The sequence below is a fragment of the Anopheles nili genome, chromosome 3 (genome assembly GCF_943737925.1).
Source record: "Anopheles nili chromosome 3, idAnoNiliSN_F5_01, whole genome shotgun sequence".
NCBI lineage: Eukaryota > Metazoa > Arthropoda > Insecta > Diptera > Culicidae > Anopheles > Anopheles nili.
Genome location: NC_071292.1, coordinates 51,510,370 through 51,526,576, shown reverse-complemented (window position 1 = coordinate 51,526,576; position 16,207 = coordinate 51,510,370). Strand labels below are relative to the sequence as shown.

Genomic DNA, 16,207 nt, shown 5'->3' with positions numbered 1-16,207 from the left:
TAAGTAGTGCAAATAATCGTGCTGTTTTACCACGACACATGACTCATTTTCATCAGCATTTTTTTTTGTTTGATAAGTATGTTTTGTTACTTTCGTAAAATCCCATCGAAAGAGTGTGTCTGCGTGCGCTATTTCCAACTTAAAAATCTGCCGACGACAGCATAATAGGACAGCAGGAATTACTGGCAGTGTTAAAGGGTTTTAGAAAAACATCATTACTCTGCATCTACGCTACGTTACATTAATCCTACGCCCTAGTGAACTACGATTAGCAGCAATGCCATGGTTTAGCCATGCCTCAACACTTGCCATTCGCCGGAGGCTTCGGTCTGCAGATCTTACTTCGCCCGTTCTCACCGTACACGATGTTGCAGGAGAAGGTAAAGTACCCGCAGGTGGAGGATTTCGTGTAGTACGTCGATTCGTAGTTCTTGCCCGGTATAGCCGGTACCTTGCTCTTCTCGTCGATGCCCGTCACCTGCTTCGTAACCGAGATGTAGCTGTCCGGGTGTCCCGTCTTCTGATCTGGCGTGCCTGGCTCAGCATCCTCTTCAACATCATCGCCAGTCATGGCCGTTGTAGGATTGTCGTTTTTCGTGGGCAGATACCGTGTGGTGTACCTCGGAGTCGTGCTGACCGCGTTCAACACCGTCTGACGCTCGGTGGTTACCGCGTGGACCGTCGAGCGACCGTTCTGTGTCTGCACCAACCGGAAGTTGTCACCGTGCGGTACGAATGCCGTCTGCTGTTGCGTCGGAGTTCCTTGGGTGAAGACGCGCCCATTTCCGTTCGGTCGAACCGATGCAGTGGATGGTTCCGTGACCAGTTGGCCAGCGGGCGTTGTTTTGGCGGGTGTTTTAGCATCCGTTGTCGTTTTGTCGCCACTGCGCGTGACCTTCGATGTCGTCTCGTATTCGTCCTCGTAGTCTTCCTCTTCGTCGTCTGCGTCCTCGTATTCCTCTTCCTCACCCGTTGCAGGCGTTGTGCTGATGAAGCTCACTGCCACGGAATGATGGAGGTTGTTTAGCGTCCAAAAAAAAAAGAAGGTCCTTAGCCAGTCTACTTACCCGAGCTTTGCTCAGAGGTGCGCATTCGCATTCCGTTGGTGTCGATCGATTCCTTCCGAACCGTAGGACTAAATGAAGCAAAGGCAAACAAGGGTGATACTCATCAGCGAATGATCGACAGCAATATCGTGCATGCAGGTGTACTTAGAGCGAGAGCTGAGCAACTGTAATAGGAACGTGCTGGTAAGCATGCCATGCAGGGTTAAGCACGAACGTGACAGGAACTACAGAAACTACGTGATGTGTTAAGCGCATGCCATTCGAAGGGATCTCAGTAAAGCCTTTTCCACGGTTGTGTCACCGCTCATACCCGATCGATTTCCCGAACAGGCCGATCGACTGGAACAGCGGCTTGCTCTTTTCGCGGTACTTGTTGACCTGATCCTTCGTACCGGAAGCAGCCTGGGCAGCTCCATGATACGCAATGCCGAATCTGCAAACAGAAAAAAAACCACGATCATTGGAAGCAGTTGCATCTCCTGCAGATTCATGGGTCCTGTTTTTGACTTACTTAAAGTTGCCACTAATTTGCGACTGGCTTTGACCGGAGTGTGCGCCCGATTGGGCCGACGCCTGTCCACCTCCATTGAAGATGTTTTGCTGATCAACCGTTCCTTCACCCTGTGGGCGGAATCCGATTTGCGCCTGCGAAGACGTCTGACCCGGTCCGCTCGACTGAGCATCGGCTAATCCACCCTTTTCGTTGGCAACCACCTGCAACAGAAATAGGAAAGCGATCGTGTGCTTGATCATCTTCTTGCAAGGTGTTCGACTCGTGCACTACCCACCTCCGATTGGCTTTCGTGTCCCAATCCTCCGCTCTGGGAGGTGGCAGAAGTACCGCCCGTCTTCGAGTCAACCTGAACCAGCGATTGTGATTTTCCAACACCTCCAGTACCTTGGGCGGAACTCATCGCGCCTTCCTTACCACCGGAAACCTGAGCCTGAGCTGCACGATCCTTATCGCTTGTCTGAGCGGATGCGCTAAATGATCCGGTTCCTGTGTACGTGCCGGACACCTGCGTTTGTGCGGTGCCTCCGTTCTTACGACCCTGCGCCGAAGCTATCACATCGCCATTCTTCACCGACGATTCGGCTTGAGAAAATGAGTCGTCTTCCTCCTCGGGTAGCTGAATTTCTTGAGGAGGGAGACCAGCACCTCCGGCTCCTTGATCGAGAGTGCTTGGATACTGATCGACGGAGGATCCTGCAGGATAATGTTGTCCGCCAGCGCCGCCGAGATGCGAGCCGGCACCTCCAGGATACTGAACACCCGTACCCGGTCCTCCGGGATATTGGGCACCACCTCCAGGGTACTGGCCACCGGGATATACACCTGCTCCACTACCAGCTCCTCCCGGGAACTGACCTGATCCTGCTCCACCTGGGTACTGACCTGATCCTGTTCCACCTGGATATTGGCCATCAGCTCCAACTCCACCAGGATATTGGCCACCAGTTCCAGTTCCGCCTGGGTAAACACCACTTCCTACTCCTCCCGGATATTGTCCGCCTCCCGTGCCCGTTCCTGCCGGATAATAACCTCCTGATGATCCAGTTCCGGACGGATATTGACCAGTGCCTCCGACACCTGCTCCACCTCCAGGATATCGACCAATGCCTCCGACACCTGCTCCACCTCCCGGATATTGACCAGTGCCTCCGACACCTGCTCCACCTCCAGGATATTGGCCCGTGCCAACGCCAGTTCCCGTGGGAAATTGTCCCGCTGTTCCACCAGGATATTGACCGCTCCCTGCTCCTCCTGCAGGATATTGACCTACTCCCGTACCAACACCTCCAGATGGATATTGGCCTGTGCCTCCGGGATATTGGCCAGCACCAGCACCTGATCCTGATCCAGGATACTGTCCTGCTCCTACCCCCGTCCCAGAAGGATACTGAGCTCCGCCAGTTCCCACACCTCCGGGATATTGACCACCTCCTGCGCCAGGATATTGACCGGGTCCTGTACCCATTGATCCTGGGCCAACTCCCGAACCGGAAGGATACTGACCGGTGCCGCCTCCTACGGTTCCCGGATGCTGACCACCTCCCGCACCAGTTCCAAATCCTCCAGGATATTGTCCTGTCCCTACGCCGGTTCCCGGAGTTCCAGCAGCTCCTGGGTATTGACCAGTTCCAGTACCCACTCCTGCAGGGTACTGTCCGGCTCCTGTTCCAGCGCCTCCAGGATATTGGCCTGTTCCGGCACCCACTCCACCAGGGTACTGTCCCGTTCCTGCTCCTATGCCAACTCCCGTACCAGAAGGATACTGTCCCGTTCCGCTGCCCGGATAGGATCCGCTTCCAGATCCTCCCGGATATTGTCCAGCTCCACCTGGATATTGACCAGCTCCTCCAGGATATCCCGATCCTGACGGATAGTGTCCTGTGCCAGTTCCTGGTCCGCCAGGATAAGCACCCGTTCCTGTTCCAGCACCTCCGGGATACTGACCGGTTCCTGTTCCTGTTCCTGTTCCTCCTGGATATGACGCGGTTCCTACGCCAGTACCTCCTGGTAGATGGCTAGGGCCAGCACCAGAGCCTCCTGGATAATGGCCAGTGCCTGCTCCGGCACCTCCTGGATATTGCGCTGTGCCTCCGGTTCCACCAACCGTTCCTGGGTACTGTCCTCCAGGAGTGCCTATAAATTGTACAGAAAAAGAAAACAATTATTCGATCAAGTATGGTTTAAGCTTTTTTCGTGTACAGCATTTACCTCCCGGATAACCTGCGCCACTGCCGGGAAATGTACCCGATGGACCCACGCCAGCTCCTGGGAATCCCCCCGCACCAGATGGATATTGACCGCCACTTCCTGGGCTTCCTGGGAGGTGTTGGCCACCTCCAACACCGCCGCTTCCAGGATATGACCCAGCACCTCCCGGAAGCTGTGATGTGCCTGCTCCAGTACCCACTGCTGGATGTTGGCCAGAACCTCCTCCTCCTGGGTACAGTCCATGTCCAGTTCCGGCTCCGACAGGAGCTCCACCACCTGCACCAGGATAGAGGACTGATTGGGGGCCAGCTCCCGGAACATGTGACCCATGCGATGGCAGATGGTAGACAGTTTGTTGAGCGCCACCCGTGCCTACCAACACCGTCACGCCGTCGGGACGAGCGTACACCGTTTGTTTCGGAGGTCCGTGGCTATCCGGTGGGCCGGGGATAATTTTCACCGGTCCATGACCATCCAGCCGGCTGTCCGATCCGATGACGGTTTGCTTTGAATGACCGGTGCCTACCAGAACAGTTAGTCCACCTGTAGGATTCACCACGGTATGGTCCTGTCCCGGTAGCGTAACCGAATGAGGAGCGTATATTCCACCACCTGGCACTGGAGGTCCAACCAAATGAGGATGAACTCCATGACCACCATGACCTCCTACACCACCAGGGGATCCTGCACCAGGTCTACCGTGACTGTCGTATCCGGGTCCACCTACACCAGAGGGTCCTTCTGCGCCTGAGGGTCTACCGTGTCCTGTAGCACCGGGAGTTCCCATACCTCCGTGTCCTCCAAGCGGTCTACCGTGAGCATCAACGTTTGAGCCTACCGTTCCTGGTCTTCCACGAATGTCAGTCGTGCCAGATCCTCCAGGACCTCCGGGAGTACCCCCACCGGGTCCTCCAAGCCGTCCATTACCGCCTGTTCCATCAGTTCCTGGTCCTCCTCCAAGTGGTCTACCATGAGCATCCACACCTCCAGCTCCAGGACTTCCAACTCCGGGACCTCCTACACCGGGACCTCCAGGACCTCCAATCGGTCTTCCGAGACCATCAACACCTGGCCCACCGATTGGCCTTCCGTAAGAGTCAACACCTTCTGGTCTTCCGTGGACAGGTCTTCCATGAGCATCAACTGCTCCAGCTGCTCCTCCTGTGGGTCTCCCATAAGCATCTACGCCTGGACCACCAGCTCCAGCAGGTCTTCCGTGAGCATCTACGCCTGGACCACCCGCTCCAGCAGGTCTTCCGTGAGCATCTACTCCACCCGTTGGTCTCCCGTAAGCATCTACACCTGGACCTCCTGTTCCAACAGGTCTTCCTTGAGCATCAACACCTCCTGCTGTTGGTCCTGTGGGTCTACCGTATGCATCAACACCAGATCCACCTGACCCGGGTCCTCCGACTGGTCTTCCGTGTGCATCAACGCCAGTTCCTCCTACTGGTCTTCCATGGGCATCAACACCTGGTCCACCTGGCCCACCCGGTCCACTTGGTCCACCTGGTCCACCTGGTCCACCTGGTCCTCCCAGGGGTCTTCCGTGAGCATCAACACCCGGTCCACCAGGGCTTGTTCCCGGTCCTCCTAGAGGCCGTCCATGTGCATCAACACCTGATCCTCCCGTGGGTCTTCCATAGGCATCCACTCCCGGTCCAACCATCCCCGGTCCTCCAGCTCCCGGTCCTCCCGCTCCCGGTCCTCTACCTAAAGGTCGTCCGTGAGCGTCAACACCCGTGGGTCTCCCGTAGCCATCAACACCCGGTCCTCCCATGCCAGGTCTTCCATCACCACCCGGTCCACCCGGTTGTGAAGGTCTTCCGTGACTATCGACACCGGTTCCACCTGATCCTGGTCCTCCGACTGGTCTGCCATGTGCATCAAACCCACTAACCGGTCTTCCGTAGGCATCCAACGCAACTCCACCCGATCCTGGTCCACCCACTGGTCGACCATAAGCATCCACTCCTCCAGGTCTCATGGAATGACCGTTAGTGCCCGCATCGTACGCATCTGGCAAACGCAGCTTGTCTCCTGGCCGTTGTCCATCAGGAACCTTCAGAGGATCGGGCCTAGTATCTGCAAGCAGAGTAAGGATGCCATTCTCGATCAATGTCAGTTCCATCGCAATCGAAGGTTCCTCTACGTACCATAAACATAACTGCCTCCACCATCGACCGATCCGTAACAGGTACTGCAATCACCTCCCAGGGACTGGCTCTGCGCCTGGCCCATGCCATTGGAACCAACTGGAGGTCATGAAATTAAGCACGTTGCTGTAAATCTACCGGGCGCTACCTTCACCGATCGCGATCGACTTACCGACTACCGCTCGGGAGCTGTGCTGTGTGGCTTCAGCTTCTGCTTTTCCGTCCTGGCTGTTACCGAAATGAAGGTACTGCGACTGAGTTTGCCCTCTGAAGCTGTGCGTGGAAAAGGGGGTGAGTTTTTTTTTATTTACTTCAAACAAATTAAGCTCAGCTAGCTCAGTATCATCACAAAATACCTACTTTCCACGAATGTTTCCACCATTTCGTTTCACACGCGTAAGCGGACTGCTATCGATGTCGATGGTTTTTAACACGTCCTCGAGGGGTTTCTGAAGGATACGTTTTAGCGTGTTAAATATGCTTTCACTTCGTAGAACATTAAAGCAATAGTGAATGGCAGCTAGCAGAGTTTGAATACGAAATTTGACTGGTCGAGCCTTTACACATGTCGAGTTTTGTTATTAGCAAAAACAGACGATGTGAACCTAATCTAGCATTGGAACTCTACGATCGCAAAGTAGAACATCTTCTCTCGCAAGTGTTATCAGCTGTAGAACTCTTTTTTTCCACACCCTTTCGCGTTGGTCTACTATTCATGACACGGATGTTACGATGCCCCTTAAATCAAAGAACAAGAGGTAATGCTACTCTTGCGCTAGTTTCATGAAAAATATACTTAGTATTTTACACTGTAAAAAATATTGAACGCTACATAGAAAACAAATATTAGCATGACTATGTTTCTCAGACTATAGGTTTTCCCATTGCTCTGATTGAAAAAAATAATTGTTCACCAAAAAAGTCTTCCCTGTTTCCGCCCGGGATCGAACCGGGGGCCTTCCGCGTGTTAGGCGGATGTGATAACCACTACACCACGGAAACAGTTGCATTGTGGGGCCTTCTTGCTCGTACAATATGTGCGAAGTATGTTCAACATATCTACTCCCTATGCACTTTATGCCCTACAATGCACTTACAGAAGTCAGGATCGCCGATTGAGCTGTTGTTGCGCTTAACGCAAACAATATCAACATCCACCGCATCCCTCGCTGATCCATTTGAGCCCGAATTTCACCAATGGCACCGTGTAATCCAAATTCGCTACTCAGTTGCTTGCTGCAATTTTCGTTTCTAAAAGGACACCGATGGTGCCTCAATATTCACTGCACTTTCGCACATCCACTACACACGTCTCCCACAGGAATATTCACACTTTTGGGGCACGCTATCACCACTCTCTCGATTACGTAATGGCTAAAGATTCCTGGGGAAAATAGAAGAAAACACCTCCTTCACAAACCGCACATTGCACAATCTTCCGGAAGATATGAATATGAACGTCCACTTGTTCGTCCCTGCTACAGCACACACTGGCCTGTGAGAACTCCTTTACTCGTAATAATCAAGCTGCATAGTCGGCCACTTTGAACAATTTTCGTTCCACGTTAGCACATGTGTCGTTCGTCACCTTCTCCTGTTGGATGGTGTTTTTTATTTTCAAACCAACAGAAACGCCACCACGTTTTCGCCACTTCAATCACCTCTTGAGAGAAAGACGCGCTTTTCCACTGAATCCGACAGGCTCCGGTGCACTCGGCGATCGCACTAGGATCGCTCAAATGCTGCTGATGTTGCGTGCCGTCTTCCGCACCGCTTATGCTGCCTGTCGCAGAGCTGGCTTCCTCACGAGACAGTCACCGATCAGAGGCTGATTGATTCCATCTGCTACCGGAAGTGGGAAATGTAACACCGATCCGGATCCGTAACCCGACAGGCCCGACAAGATGCGACCGTTCCAGAGAACGGTCCAATGGCAAGTGATTGGCACACGGAACGCTATGTTGGACCTGGAGGCTGCAGATCCACCCTCTGGGACCCAAAGGAAAAACTCTCGGGTGCTCTCGGCGCTCAGAACATCGGTACACTGTCTCGGGCAGCATAAGAACGGCTCCATCTCTCCCATTCTGTCTCTCTCTCTCTCTCTCTCCCGGGGATTGGTGCCTTATCTTCGCATCTCTTCTTGACAGCTTCTCGCCGCCAATGCTGCCTTCACGAAGGCGAATTCTCATGACCGGAATCAAAGTTTAAATATGATCGAGATCGAACGTAATTATTACTTAAGCATCCCATGCGGTGTGAACGGTTCAACGAGCCCAATAAATTTCGATTCCATATCAATAAAACCATTAGCGTTCGAAATGCAATCCAATGAAAATCAACCATTGGTACGGCGGAATGGAAGAGAACAGTTTAAACAAATCGACAGCTTGTGACGCTCGCTGGCTGTTGATCACATGTTGATCACTGTGTTTGCGAAAAGCCGCGCCTCAAACGCGTTGTTTGCCATCGACCCATGTGTGCAGGTGCCTTTGTGTGCATTATGCGATGCATGATGCTATTGAACATGTCTAGTCGATGGAACAAAATTAGATCAAAGGCTCTCGGGTATGGGAAAACAAATGCACTTTCTTCCATTTGGCGCACATCTGGAGAAGTTTGCACAACTGCAAGGCGTATGCCTTCTGCGCAGTCTTAGCGAAATTCGCTCGGGGTTAATTTTAGGAGTTAGCTTAGCTTCTCGAACAGCGTGTCCCAAACGGCGATAGCGTGGCGTTGAATCGCAAGCCTTTCCTGATCGTGCGCGCGTTACGATTAGCATTAACCCGGTGGTCTAGATACGCGTACATGCTCCGGTATGGCTGATAACGGCCGTGCATATATGCTGCCATACACAAACACACGTGCCCACGGTTCCACCCCACCTAACGTTGTTGAAGCGCGTGCGTTATCATTTTGCGCGCATCATTAGCTCAGACGGACGAGAATGGTTCCGGAGATGCGAAAGGAAGCAAAACCGTTTGAGAACAACAATCTGCTGGGAGTGAGGAATTTTACTAGCACCTAAAAAACGCACAAATTCAACGGGGAAGGATCCACACGCCGACGATGGGATGCTGTCACCGGCTGAAGAGTGGTAGTGTCTGATGTTCTTGTCTATCTCGTCTTATAATTGAAGACCTATTTTAGGGTAACGGTCGTCATCGGAACACGTCCATGTGACATTGACCCCGCTGTTTCCGAAAAAGATTCCACGGCCATCATCGACGGGCTGGCCCTATCAGTAAAACGCCCTGTTCATCCGTCGCATTTGGGATGGGATTTCTTTTCTGTGTAGCATGGAAGCAGCTTTTGATTCGCGCAGATCCTTGGGCCTATGATTATGTGTTGTAGCATAGGATGTGAAGCGTAGAGAGAGCTGTCAGTTTTATACCGTTACGAAATCCCGGGCATCATCGACGGTTCCATAGTGTAGCGGTTATCACGTCTGCTTTACACGCAGAAGGTCTCCAGTTCGATCCTGGATGGAACCAAAGAAACTTTTTGCTTCTACTGCACTTTATGTTGAATCTTGTTTTGTGTGCATAATTTTCCACAGCTTTTTGGTTATGCTTGGGAAAGTTCAATTACATATATTGCGTACTTCGCTCAATGACATCTTGTAATCACAAAGTCCTTCGTGGCAGAAAAAAAACAATGGCAGCCCACCGCTTGCAGCTCTCTTCTGCATACAGCACAAAGAAAGTCTCACTCACTCCATCTGAGGCCATCATCCATCGGCATCCCTGATTGAATCGCGCAATTAGTGTCAAATTTTGAAACGAACCATGCCCTTTTACGGCTCGAAGTGAGATGTAAGTGTCAACGCGCGTTCCACTTGCCAGCTGGCTGGCAAAAGGAAGGGCACATGTGCTGCGCTACCACGGCCGTAAAATGCAATAATTGATCAGAAGTAATTAAAAACGCGCGTCCCGTCCCAGAAGGGCAGGCCAATCATTCCCTAAACTTCACCAGCCGTGTGTAATTCAAATCGTTACGCATATCGCTTCTCGGGTGCACGAAGTCTGGTTTGGTGACCCAAGTCTTAGCTGTGGGCAACGTGTAAGTGATGAAGCTAAAGAAAGCATTCGCTTTTATTTGCTTCCACCAAAGGGCCAAAACCTACGCCGAGTAGTGCCAGTATGATGGACCAGAGTTCTAACTCGATTGAATGGATCAAATTTTCAACACCCATATTTAGCTAGAGTGCGTTCGTTTCCATGCTGACCCTTTTTATCTTTTCCAGCCTCCCTCGCGATCGCTTTCTTTCTGCTTCCTCCCATCTCTCGATCGAACGGCGTGCGAGGGTGTTGAAACATTGATACGATCAAATTAAACGAGCGCATAGAATTGCGTACACAAACAGGGCGGGCCCTCTACTCACTTAAAGGGCCACAGAAGACGCCTTACGCGAGAAGTGAGCCCTTCATGGGTACCCGCTCTGTGCTGATCGTCGTGATCGTGATGAATTAATTGAATTAAGGGCGCGCGATTATGACGCGATTGATCCGGGCCACGGATATTATTATGTGACAGAATGCGCTCGAACGTCATCTCTCATCTGGCGAGGGTTCTGAGCAATGTTGGTAGCCCTTTTTTGGTGTGTTGCCTTCCTTCCGAGATGATGTAGCAATTGCTTTGGTCCCGGCGCGGTCTAATTTCTAGCTCAATCGATCGCTTGTCATTCGGATGCACAAAAACGGGAATGCCTTGAGGCGTGAAGCGTCTGTGTGTGTGTGCATCTTTGTTACGCGTTACAGCTTCGGTTGGTTGCGCTCCTTTCTCGGCGCGAGGAAGTCGACTCTGTGGCGCACTAATCGCCAGAAGTAATTGGAACGAACGACATTAAAGCGCCCATCTGGTTCCGATGGCTGGTGTGCCACACGTTCTCGACGATGGCATGACGACCCCGGAAAAACAGTGGCTGCCGATTGCTGCCCTGCGAAGGAAATTAACGTTCAATTTGAAGCCTGTCGTGTGAGAAAACGTGTCGCGTTTCGTAACGGTTGCCAATAATTTCTCTGCCTGGGTGCAATCGTTCAAAAAGCCCTCCATCATGTGATCATATTGGGTTCACTTGCTTTGTGATAAATTATGCTGTTTTCGAAACGACTAGCATTTATTGAAGAAGTGTACTTCCAATCTTTGAACCGTGTAAAGTTGCGAAACTGACAAATGAGACAAGACCAATCAAGGCAAGCCATGCTGAGATGAAAGCAAAAACGGCGAACAATTAGACAAACAATTACACGTCAGGCATCAATCATAACCGCCAGCTAGAGATAAAATGTCACGTAAAACGACGACAGGTCGATCTGATACCAAAGTAGACGCGAGATTTGCTTCCGACTATTTTGAACAAAATAGCGATGCGTTGGGCTTTCGATTTCTATTCCACTAGCTAATGGGGGAAAAAATGCATCATTGAGCGTTTGTGGATTTGTCGAGCCTCATTCTTTTTTTTTCGACATCGATGTTGCGCCTTCCGGCCTGAGATTAAGGGGTCACCAGAGGCGTTACAAAACACCGCCTATAGGTAGCTTATTTACATTGAATCAGTTTTATGACGTGTCGAAGGTGAAATGTGTCCCACTGATGGCAAATTGCCGGCGAAACAGTGTAATTGTTCTTCGACCGACATGAGAGGCAAAAACTTTTACAACCCCCATGGTCATAAACGAGTAAATGTGCGTATCAGATTGGTCCGGCTGATGTCATCGGAAGATATCAATATATGCATATCAATATGGCTAGCTAATAAAAACGTTATTCAGTATTCGATTTCAATAAAAAATACTACGGATATACTTAAAAGAGTTTCATAGTACTTACTTGCAAGAAAAAAAAGTATTTGGTTCCATCCAGGATCGAACTGGAGACCTTCTGCGTGTAAAGCAGACGTGATAACCGCTACACTATGGAACCCACATGAAGGGTGGCCTGTTTATACTGTATATAAACTGGCTTGATTTCTCAAGCGTGTGCTGATGAGTGTTTACTACGCGTTACAAATGAACCGTTACACTGCAATCCAAGCAGCGTTACATTGTGCATTCGCTAAAATATCGTAACTGTATTGGAAATGCAATTTTAATATAACTACTTTATCGAATCATTCAACGATTTACATGATTAATGATCATGTTTCTTACTCTATTATCTCTCACCTATATCAGCAATGTTTTTGAGTGTTCAAACAAATATGTTTAATTAACCCTGTCGGTCATCACCTCATGATAAATGAACGGCAAACGTGGTTTTTGGGCATCGCGACCACGCGATTGCACGTTCAAATTAACACAACAAATCAAACGTTTCATCAAATCGCGCCTCGGATTAATCACCGCCGATGGTCGGTTTCGGAAAACCGAAAGCCAAACTGCAAGATAATCGCCCCCCGGGCTCGGCCACGGGGAAAAGCAGCACAAAACCAACCCCTTTTTGATTGGAGAAATGCATCCAACCGATTGCCACCGAAGGCTAACCTTCGATTAGCCACCACAGAAAAAAAATCCTCACCAAACGCAATCATAAAAAGGGCCAGCGGCCAAAACGCGACCATATCCGAGACGAAAATCTTTCAGCATGCCCCGTTTGCCACCTGCGTTGCTCAAGCGACCAGGGCGCTTTGGGAAATGAGGCTGGTTTTTTTTCTTTTCGCCAGCTCATAAATTCAAAAAACCCACCGCGACGCCACCGGTGATGATGCCACTCGAGAAACGGTCGCAATGGCCGCGTAGGGAAAACGAAAAGAAGGACAGAGCGTAGCAGTGGCGGGTCTTTTTCGCGCAAGACGCGTGTCCGAACGCAGGACGTATGATTGATATCGGAGCCGGATGATACGCGATGAAATATGTAAGTTTTGCGTTGGACGTTTGGCGGTTGCGTGTCGAAGGCCACCAGAAATCGAGCCGCCGGCTAGGATTGTGTGATGGTGAAATGTATGGCCATCGGTTAAACGACTTGTTAAGATACGGCAGCAAAGCGCCTGCATCATTAACCAAGGTCAGTAGATGGAGTGTATCGGACGAGGTTTGTTAGATATTCAACTCACTCAACCGCACGCACGGCTCAATAATTCCAGTTTGGCGGAAACATACTGCCACCCTAATGTACAATACACCTTCTCTTACAGACCTCTCACGAGATGTCTGACGGACGCAACTGCTTTCCTTCATTGTTCGTTCGTTCGATGCATATCGATCGGTTGTGCGATCGAACGCCATTAATTATCATTCTCATCTCCGCTATCTGCCTCGGGAGTATCGAGCAGTAGACCGTGACGCTTTGGTTTTGTTTCGTTTCGCCTGGCTGAGAACGTTCCCATATCTCCATTTTATTGTCCGTAGGCGATGTCAATGGAAGAAAGTATTACAAGCATCACTTAAAAGCTACCAAACCCCAACACCTGGAACTGGTGCAGCTGCTATCAGTGCATCTGGTGCATACACCATTTTAATGCGTTAAATATCGTTGTGTGTTTTTGTTTGTTTGTTCGTAATTCTAATCGCCCTGATAGGCATTTTATCGGTGGGTAAGAAAGTTGTACATTTGCTACAACTGATGAAATGTAAAGTCGATCGCTACTTCCTTGTGAAACACCCATGAGGGCAGACGATTGTGTTTTCTCACCCACAGTTCTCCGTTTGTGCAGGTTGTACAGAAGACGCCAGGTATAAGGCGGCACAATTATCTAACGCGTAAGTGTGACGAGTCTCGCGTGTTATGACACCGACACGTTCTGGGACGCCTTCTGGCTGCTGCTAATTGAACTTACTCTTTGGGTTTTGAGAACACCACCTAGCGGAATGCCACACAACCGGAATGTCGAAAGCCCCGAGGGCGGTATCAATCGACGGTCAGTTTCCGGAAACTTCCCACCATGGATTCTTCACCACAGAACCCGTTCCGCTCGGTGGTCCTGGAACCTGGCGCCGGTATCGATAGATCCATCGAGAATTGTTCTTCGAGCTTAAACCACGGGCGCTGCTTATCAAACATGGCACGGAAGTTGTCGCTTGCGTCACGCAAACTCTGCTCACCCCCGTAGATGGTTGGCAAGATGGATGTGTCCACGGAGCTGCACAGCTCGTCGTGTGATCGATGAAACTGGAATTTTTGAGAACAGTGAGCATTGGTTCGAGAATTCGTTCAGGGATCACACGCCTAAGGCCACGTGGGGGCGCTTACCTTGAACCGGTCCCGAATTTTGGGGCTCAACAGTGGGAGCAGCACGTCCAGAAGCATCCAGGTGATGCGTGGTACCCGCACCATGTGGACCTCCTTCACGAATAGTGTTACGACCTCGTTGATGGAGTCCGCCATCATTTTAACCTCACTGAGGCTCCACATGCCCACGTGGGCCATCGTCATGCCGGAACAGTCCACGATCCACACGCTTCCGTGCACTTGCGTGCGTTCATACTCCAAGCAGGTGTTGATGACGAGAGCACCTAAGCGCATCTGCAGTAGGGCTGTGGTTTGCTTTGGATCCATCGCACCTACGCGGATAAGAACTGCCATCCTGCGCTTTCGATCAAACCCAAGTGGTACGATCGCGTCCAGATCGAGCATGCGCAGTACGTTTGGGTGGAACGTGTCCACTTCGGCGCCGTACAACTTGCGCATACGCATCAGAAACGCTAGACCACCCTCTAGCGTAGCACAAGCTTCGGTGACGTTGAACTTCCGATAACGCAGAAATCGCAACATGAACACTGGATCCGTGCGGCACCGTACGATTTGCGGGTGTTTGGCGATAAATTCTCGCAATTGCGCCATCGACGCTTCCCGAGTGTCTTCGTTCTCGTGAAGTTCCTCTTCAGCAAGACGCAGATCCTGCTCGTCCAGGGAAGTCCGGTAGGGTGCGTATTCCCGAGGACGTTTGGCTGTTTCGTCACTGAAGCGCATGATGCTGAAGCTAGTGGAATAGACGACAAAACCGTGAAAAGGCGACTTTCTAACAGTACCCAAACAAACTCTAAACGCGACGTCCACAAGGTGCTGTTGCTAGAACCGGGGTTCGTTAGGAACTGTTTTGGAACGTTCGTCCGTTCTCCCGCGCCCGGGGTTTGCCATTTTTCTCCCTCTCCATCGAGGGCTCGACTGCTCGTCCACATTCGCTAATTATCTGAACGGTTGGTCTCATGTTTCACACGCTCGTTTGCAATTATATGATAATGATTTTACTTCAAACGCGTGTTGGTGGCAACGCGTCTGGTCGGGACGGCACACTAGAGAAAATGACGTTAGAAAGCTCACCGAGAATGCGTACAACTTTTGTCGGTGGCACACATAAGCATTTTACCTGCACATTTAGTGGTTAGTGACAAGACCAGACGAACTGGAATCAGGCCGAATGGATGGATGCAGGACAACGGCGATCAGCAGTTGCCCAATATTGGTTACACAAAGAACGACATCAATCAAACGTGCAGCCTGCGTAACTGATCATTCCCATCCAGTGGGCACTTCCGTCCATCAAAGGAGCCCGATTTTAAAAGGCTTTCTCGCATTGACGCGTGTGTGTTAAACGTAAAGCCTCCTTAACGACCTTCTCAAAACAAAAGAAAAACGGCCTACGCTGATAGCAATCGGTGCTGCTTCGCAACGTTAGGTGAACGAGTGTGTTTACCGCGATCGAGGAGTTGTGTGACATAAAAAGTAATTAAAGGCAGACATTGTGTTACGAGAAGATTTTGCCTTTATCCTGCACCCATCAAAGCCACTTCTCTCTCTCTCTCTCCTTCCCTCGGTAGATTGTATCCAGAAAATGGCGGACCGATCGTGTTTCACACAAAACCCCGTGCGCCACCGGAGGCGGTACCATCGATTTCGAAGTCATGAAATTGAGCTTATATAACTACCCCGTATCGTACCGCTGCCTTGCGATCGATGTGTCCGACCCTACACGCGGCTGAGGGTCAAACCCGCCTGTTAACCTGTTACCAGTTAATCCCGGGAATAAATGGGCATGGGTGGAAGGAGTACGCGGTGAAGAAGTACGTTGAATAAGGGCGCGAACTGCGAAGTACAGCGCTAAAGCAATCGACCGATATCGGGTTTTACTTGCAGGTTACTTGCAGGATGGTCCACAACAGCCGTGACCTATTCTGGACGTGCACGTCCTTCACACACTTACCGGTTCCCAGGGTCCGGTAGGATCTGGCTGTCCTTTGCTCCACGCCACCACCGTTGGAGCGTGTTTCTGAGGCATCGCTTCTGAGGCTCTTGTCACAACAGTAACAGTCTGTTGTGTTTGGGCA

At 50.8% G+C, this 16,207-nt stretch overlaps 2 protein-coding genes and 3 non-coding genes across 5 annotated transcripts; 1 reads left to right on the top strand and 4 right to left on the bottom strand.

The window, feature by feature from the left end:
* Positions 1–264: 264 nt before the first annotated feature.
* On the bottom strand, positions 265–7,099 carry LOC128724588 (uncharacterized PE-PGRS family protein PE_PGRS54). The gene is made up of 10 exons (XM_053818311.1): positions 7,043–7,099; positions 6,306–6,394; positions 6,118–6,218; positions 5,946–6,044; positions 3,790–5,874; positions 1,856–3,714; positions 1,579–1,781; positions 1,378–1,500; positions 1,068–1,135; positions 265–999 (listed from the first exon to the last, which is right to left on the bottom strand). Exons 1-10 carry the CDS (start codon positions 7,097–7,099, stop codon positions 299–301), a joined length of 5,385 nt encoding a protein of 1,794 aa, XP_053674286.1. The 3' UTR covers positions 265–298.
* On the bottom strand, positions 6,875–6,947 carry Trnav-aac (transfer RNA valine (anticodon AAC)). The gene has a single exon. It is a non-coding gene; the product is annotated as a tRNA-Val (tRNA).
* A 2,264-nt stretch (positions 7,100–9,363) lies between the features above and the next one.
* Trnav-uac (transfer RNA valine (anticodon UAC)) lies at positions 9,364–9,436 on the top strand. The gene has a single exon. It is a non-coding gene; the product is annotated as a tRNA-Val (tRNA).
* Positions 9,437–11,794: 2,358 nt separating this feature from the next.
* Trnav-uac (transfer RNA valine (anticodon UAC)) lies at positions 11,795–11,867 on the bottom strand. The gene has a single exon. It is a non-coding gene; the product is annotated as a tRNA-Val (tRNA).
* Positions 11,868–13,790: 1,923 nt separating this feature from the next.
* Positions 13,791–14,852, bottom strand: LOC128726527 (retinaldehyde-binding protein 1-like). Its single transcript, XM_053820342.1, has 2 exons — positions 14,133–14,852; positions 13,791–14,051 (listed from the first exon to the last, which is right to left on the bottom strand). The coding sequence occupies exons 1-2, from the start codon at positions 14,850–14,852 to the stop codon at positions 13,791–13,793; spliced, it is 981 nt and encodes a 326-aa protein (XP_053676317.1).
* Between the last annotated feature and the right edge of the window lie 1,355 nt (positions 14,853–16,207).

Coding starts and splice junctions, on each gene's coding strand:
- LOC128724588 (XM_053818311.1), bottom strand. CDS start 7,099: ATGTTGATATTGTTTGCGTTAAGCGCAACAACAGCTCAATCGGCGATC. Junction 6,395..7,042: donor AATCGGCGATCCTGACTTCT/GTAAGTGCATTG, acceptor CGTATCCTTCAG/AAACCCCTCGAGGACGTGTT. Junction 1,136..1,377: donor CTGTTCGGGAAATCGATCGG/GTATGAGCGGTG, acceptor TGCTTCATTTAG/TCCTACGGTTCGGAAGGAAT.
- LOC128726527 (XM_053820342.1), bottom strand. CDS start 14,852: ATGCGCTTCAGTGACGAAACAGCCAAACGTCCTCGGGAATACGCACCC. Junction 14,052..14,132: donor AAATTCGGGACCGGTTCAAG/GTAAGCGCCCCC, acceptor CAAAAATTCCAG/TTTCATCGATCACACGACGA.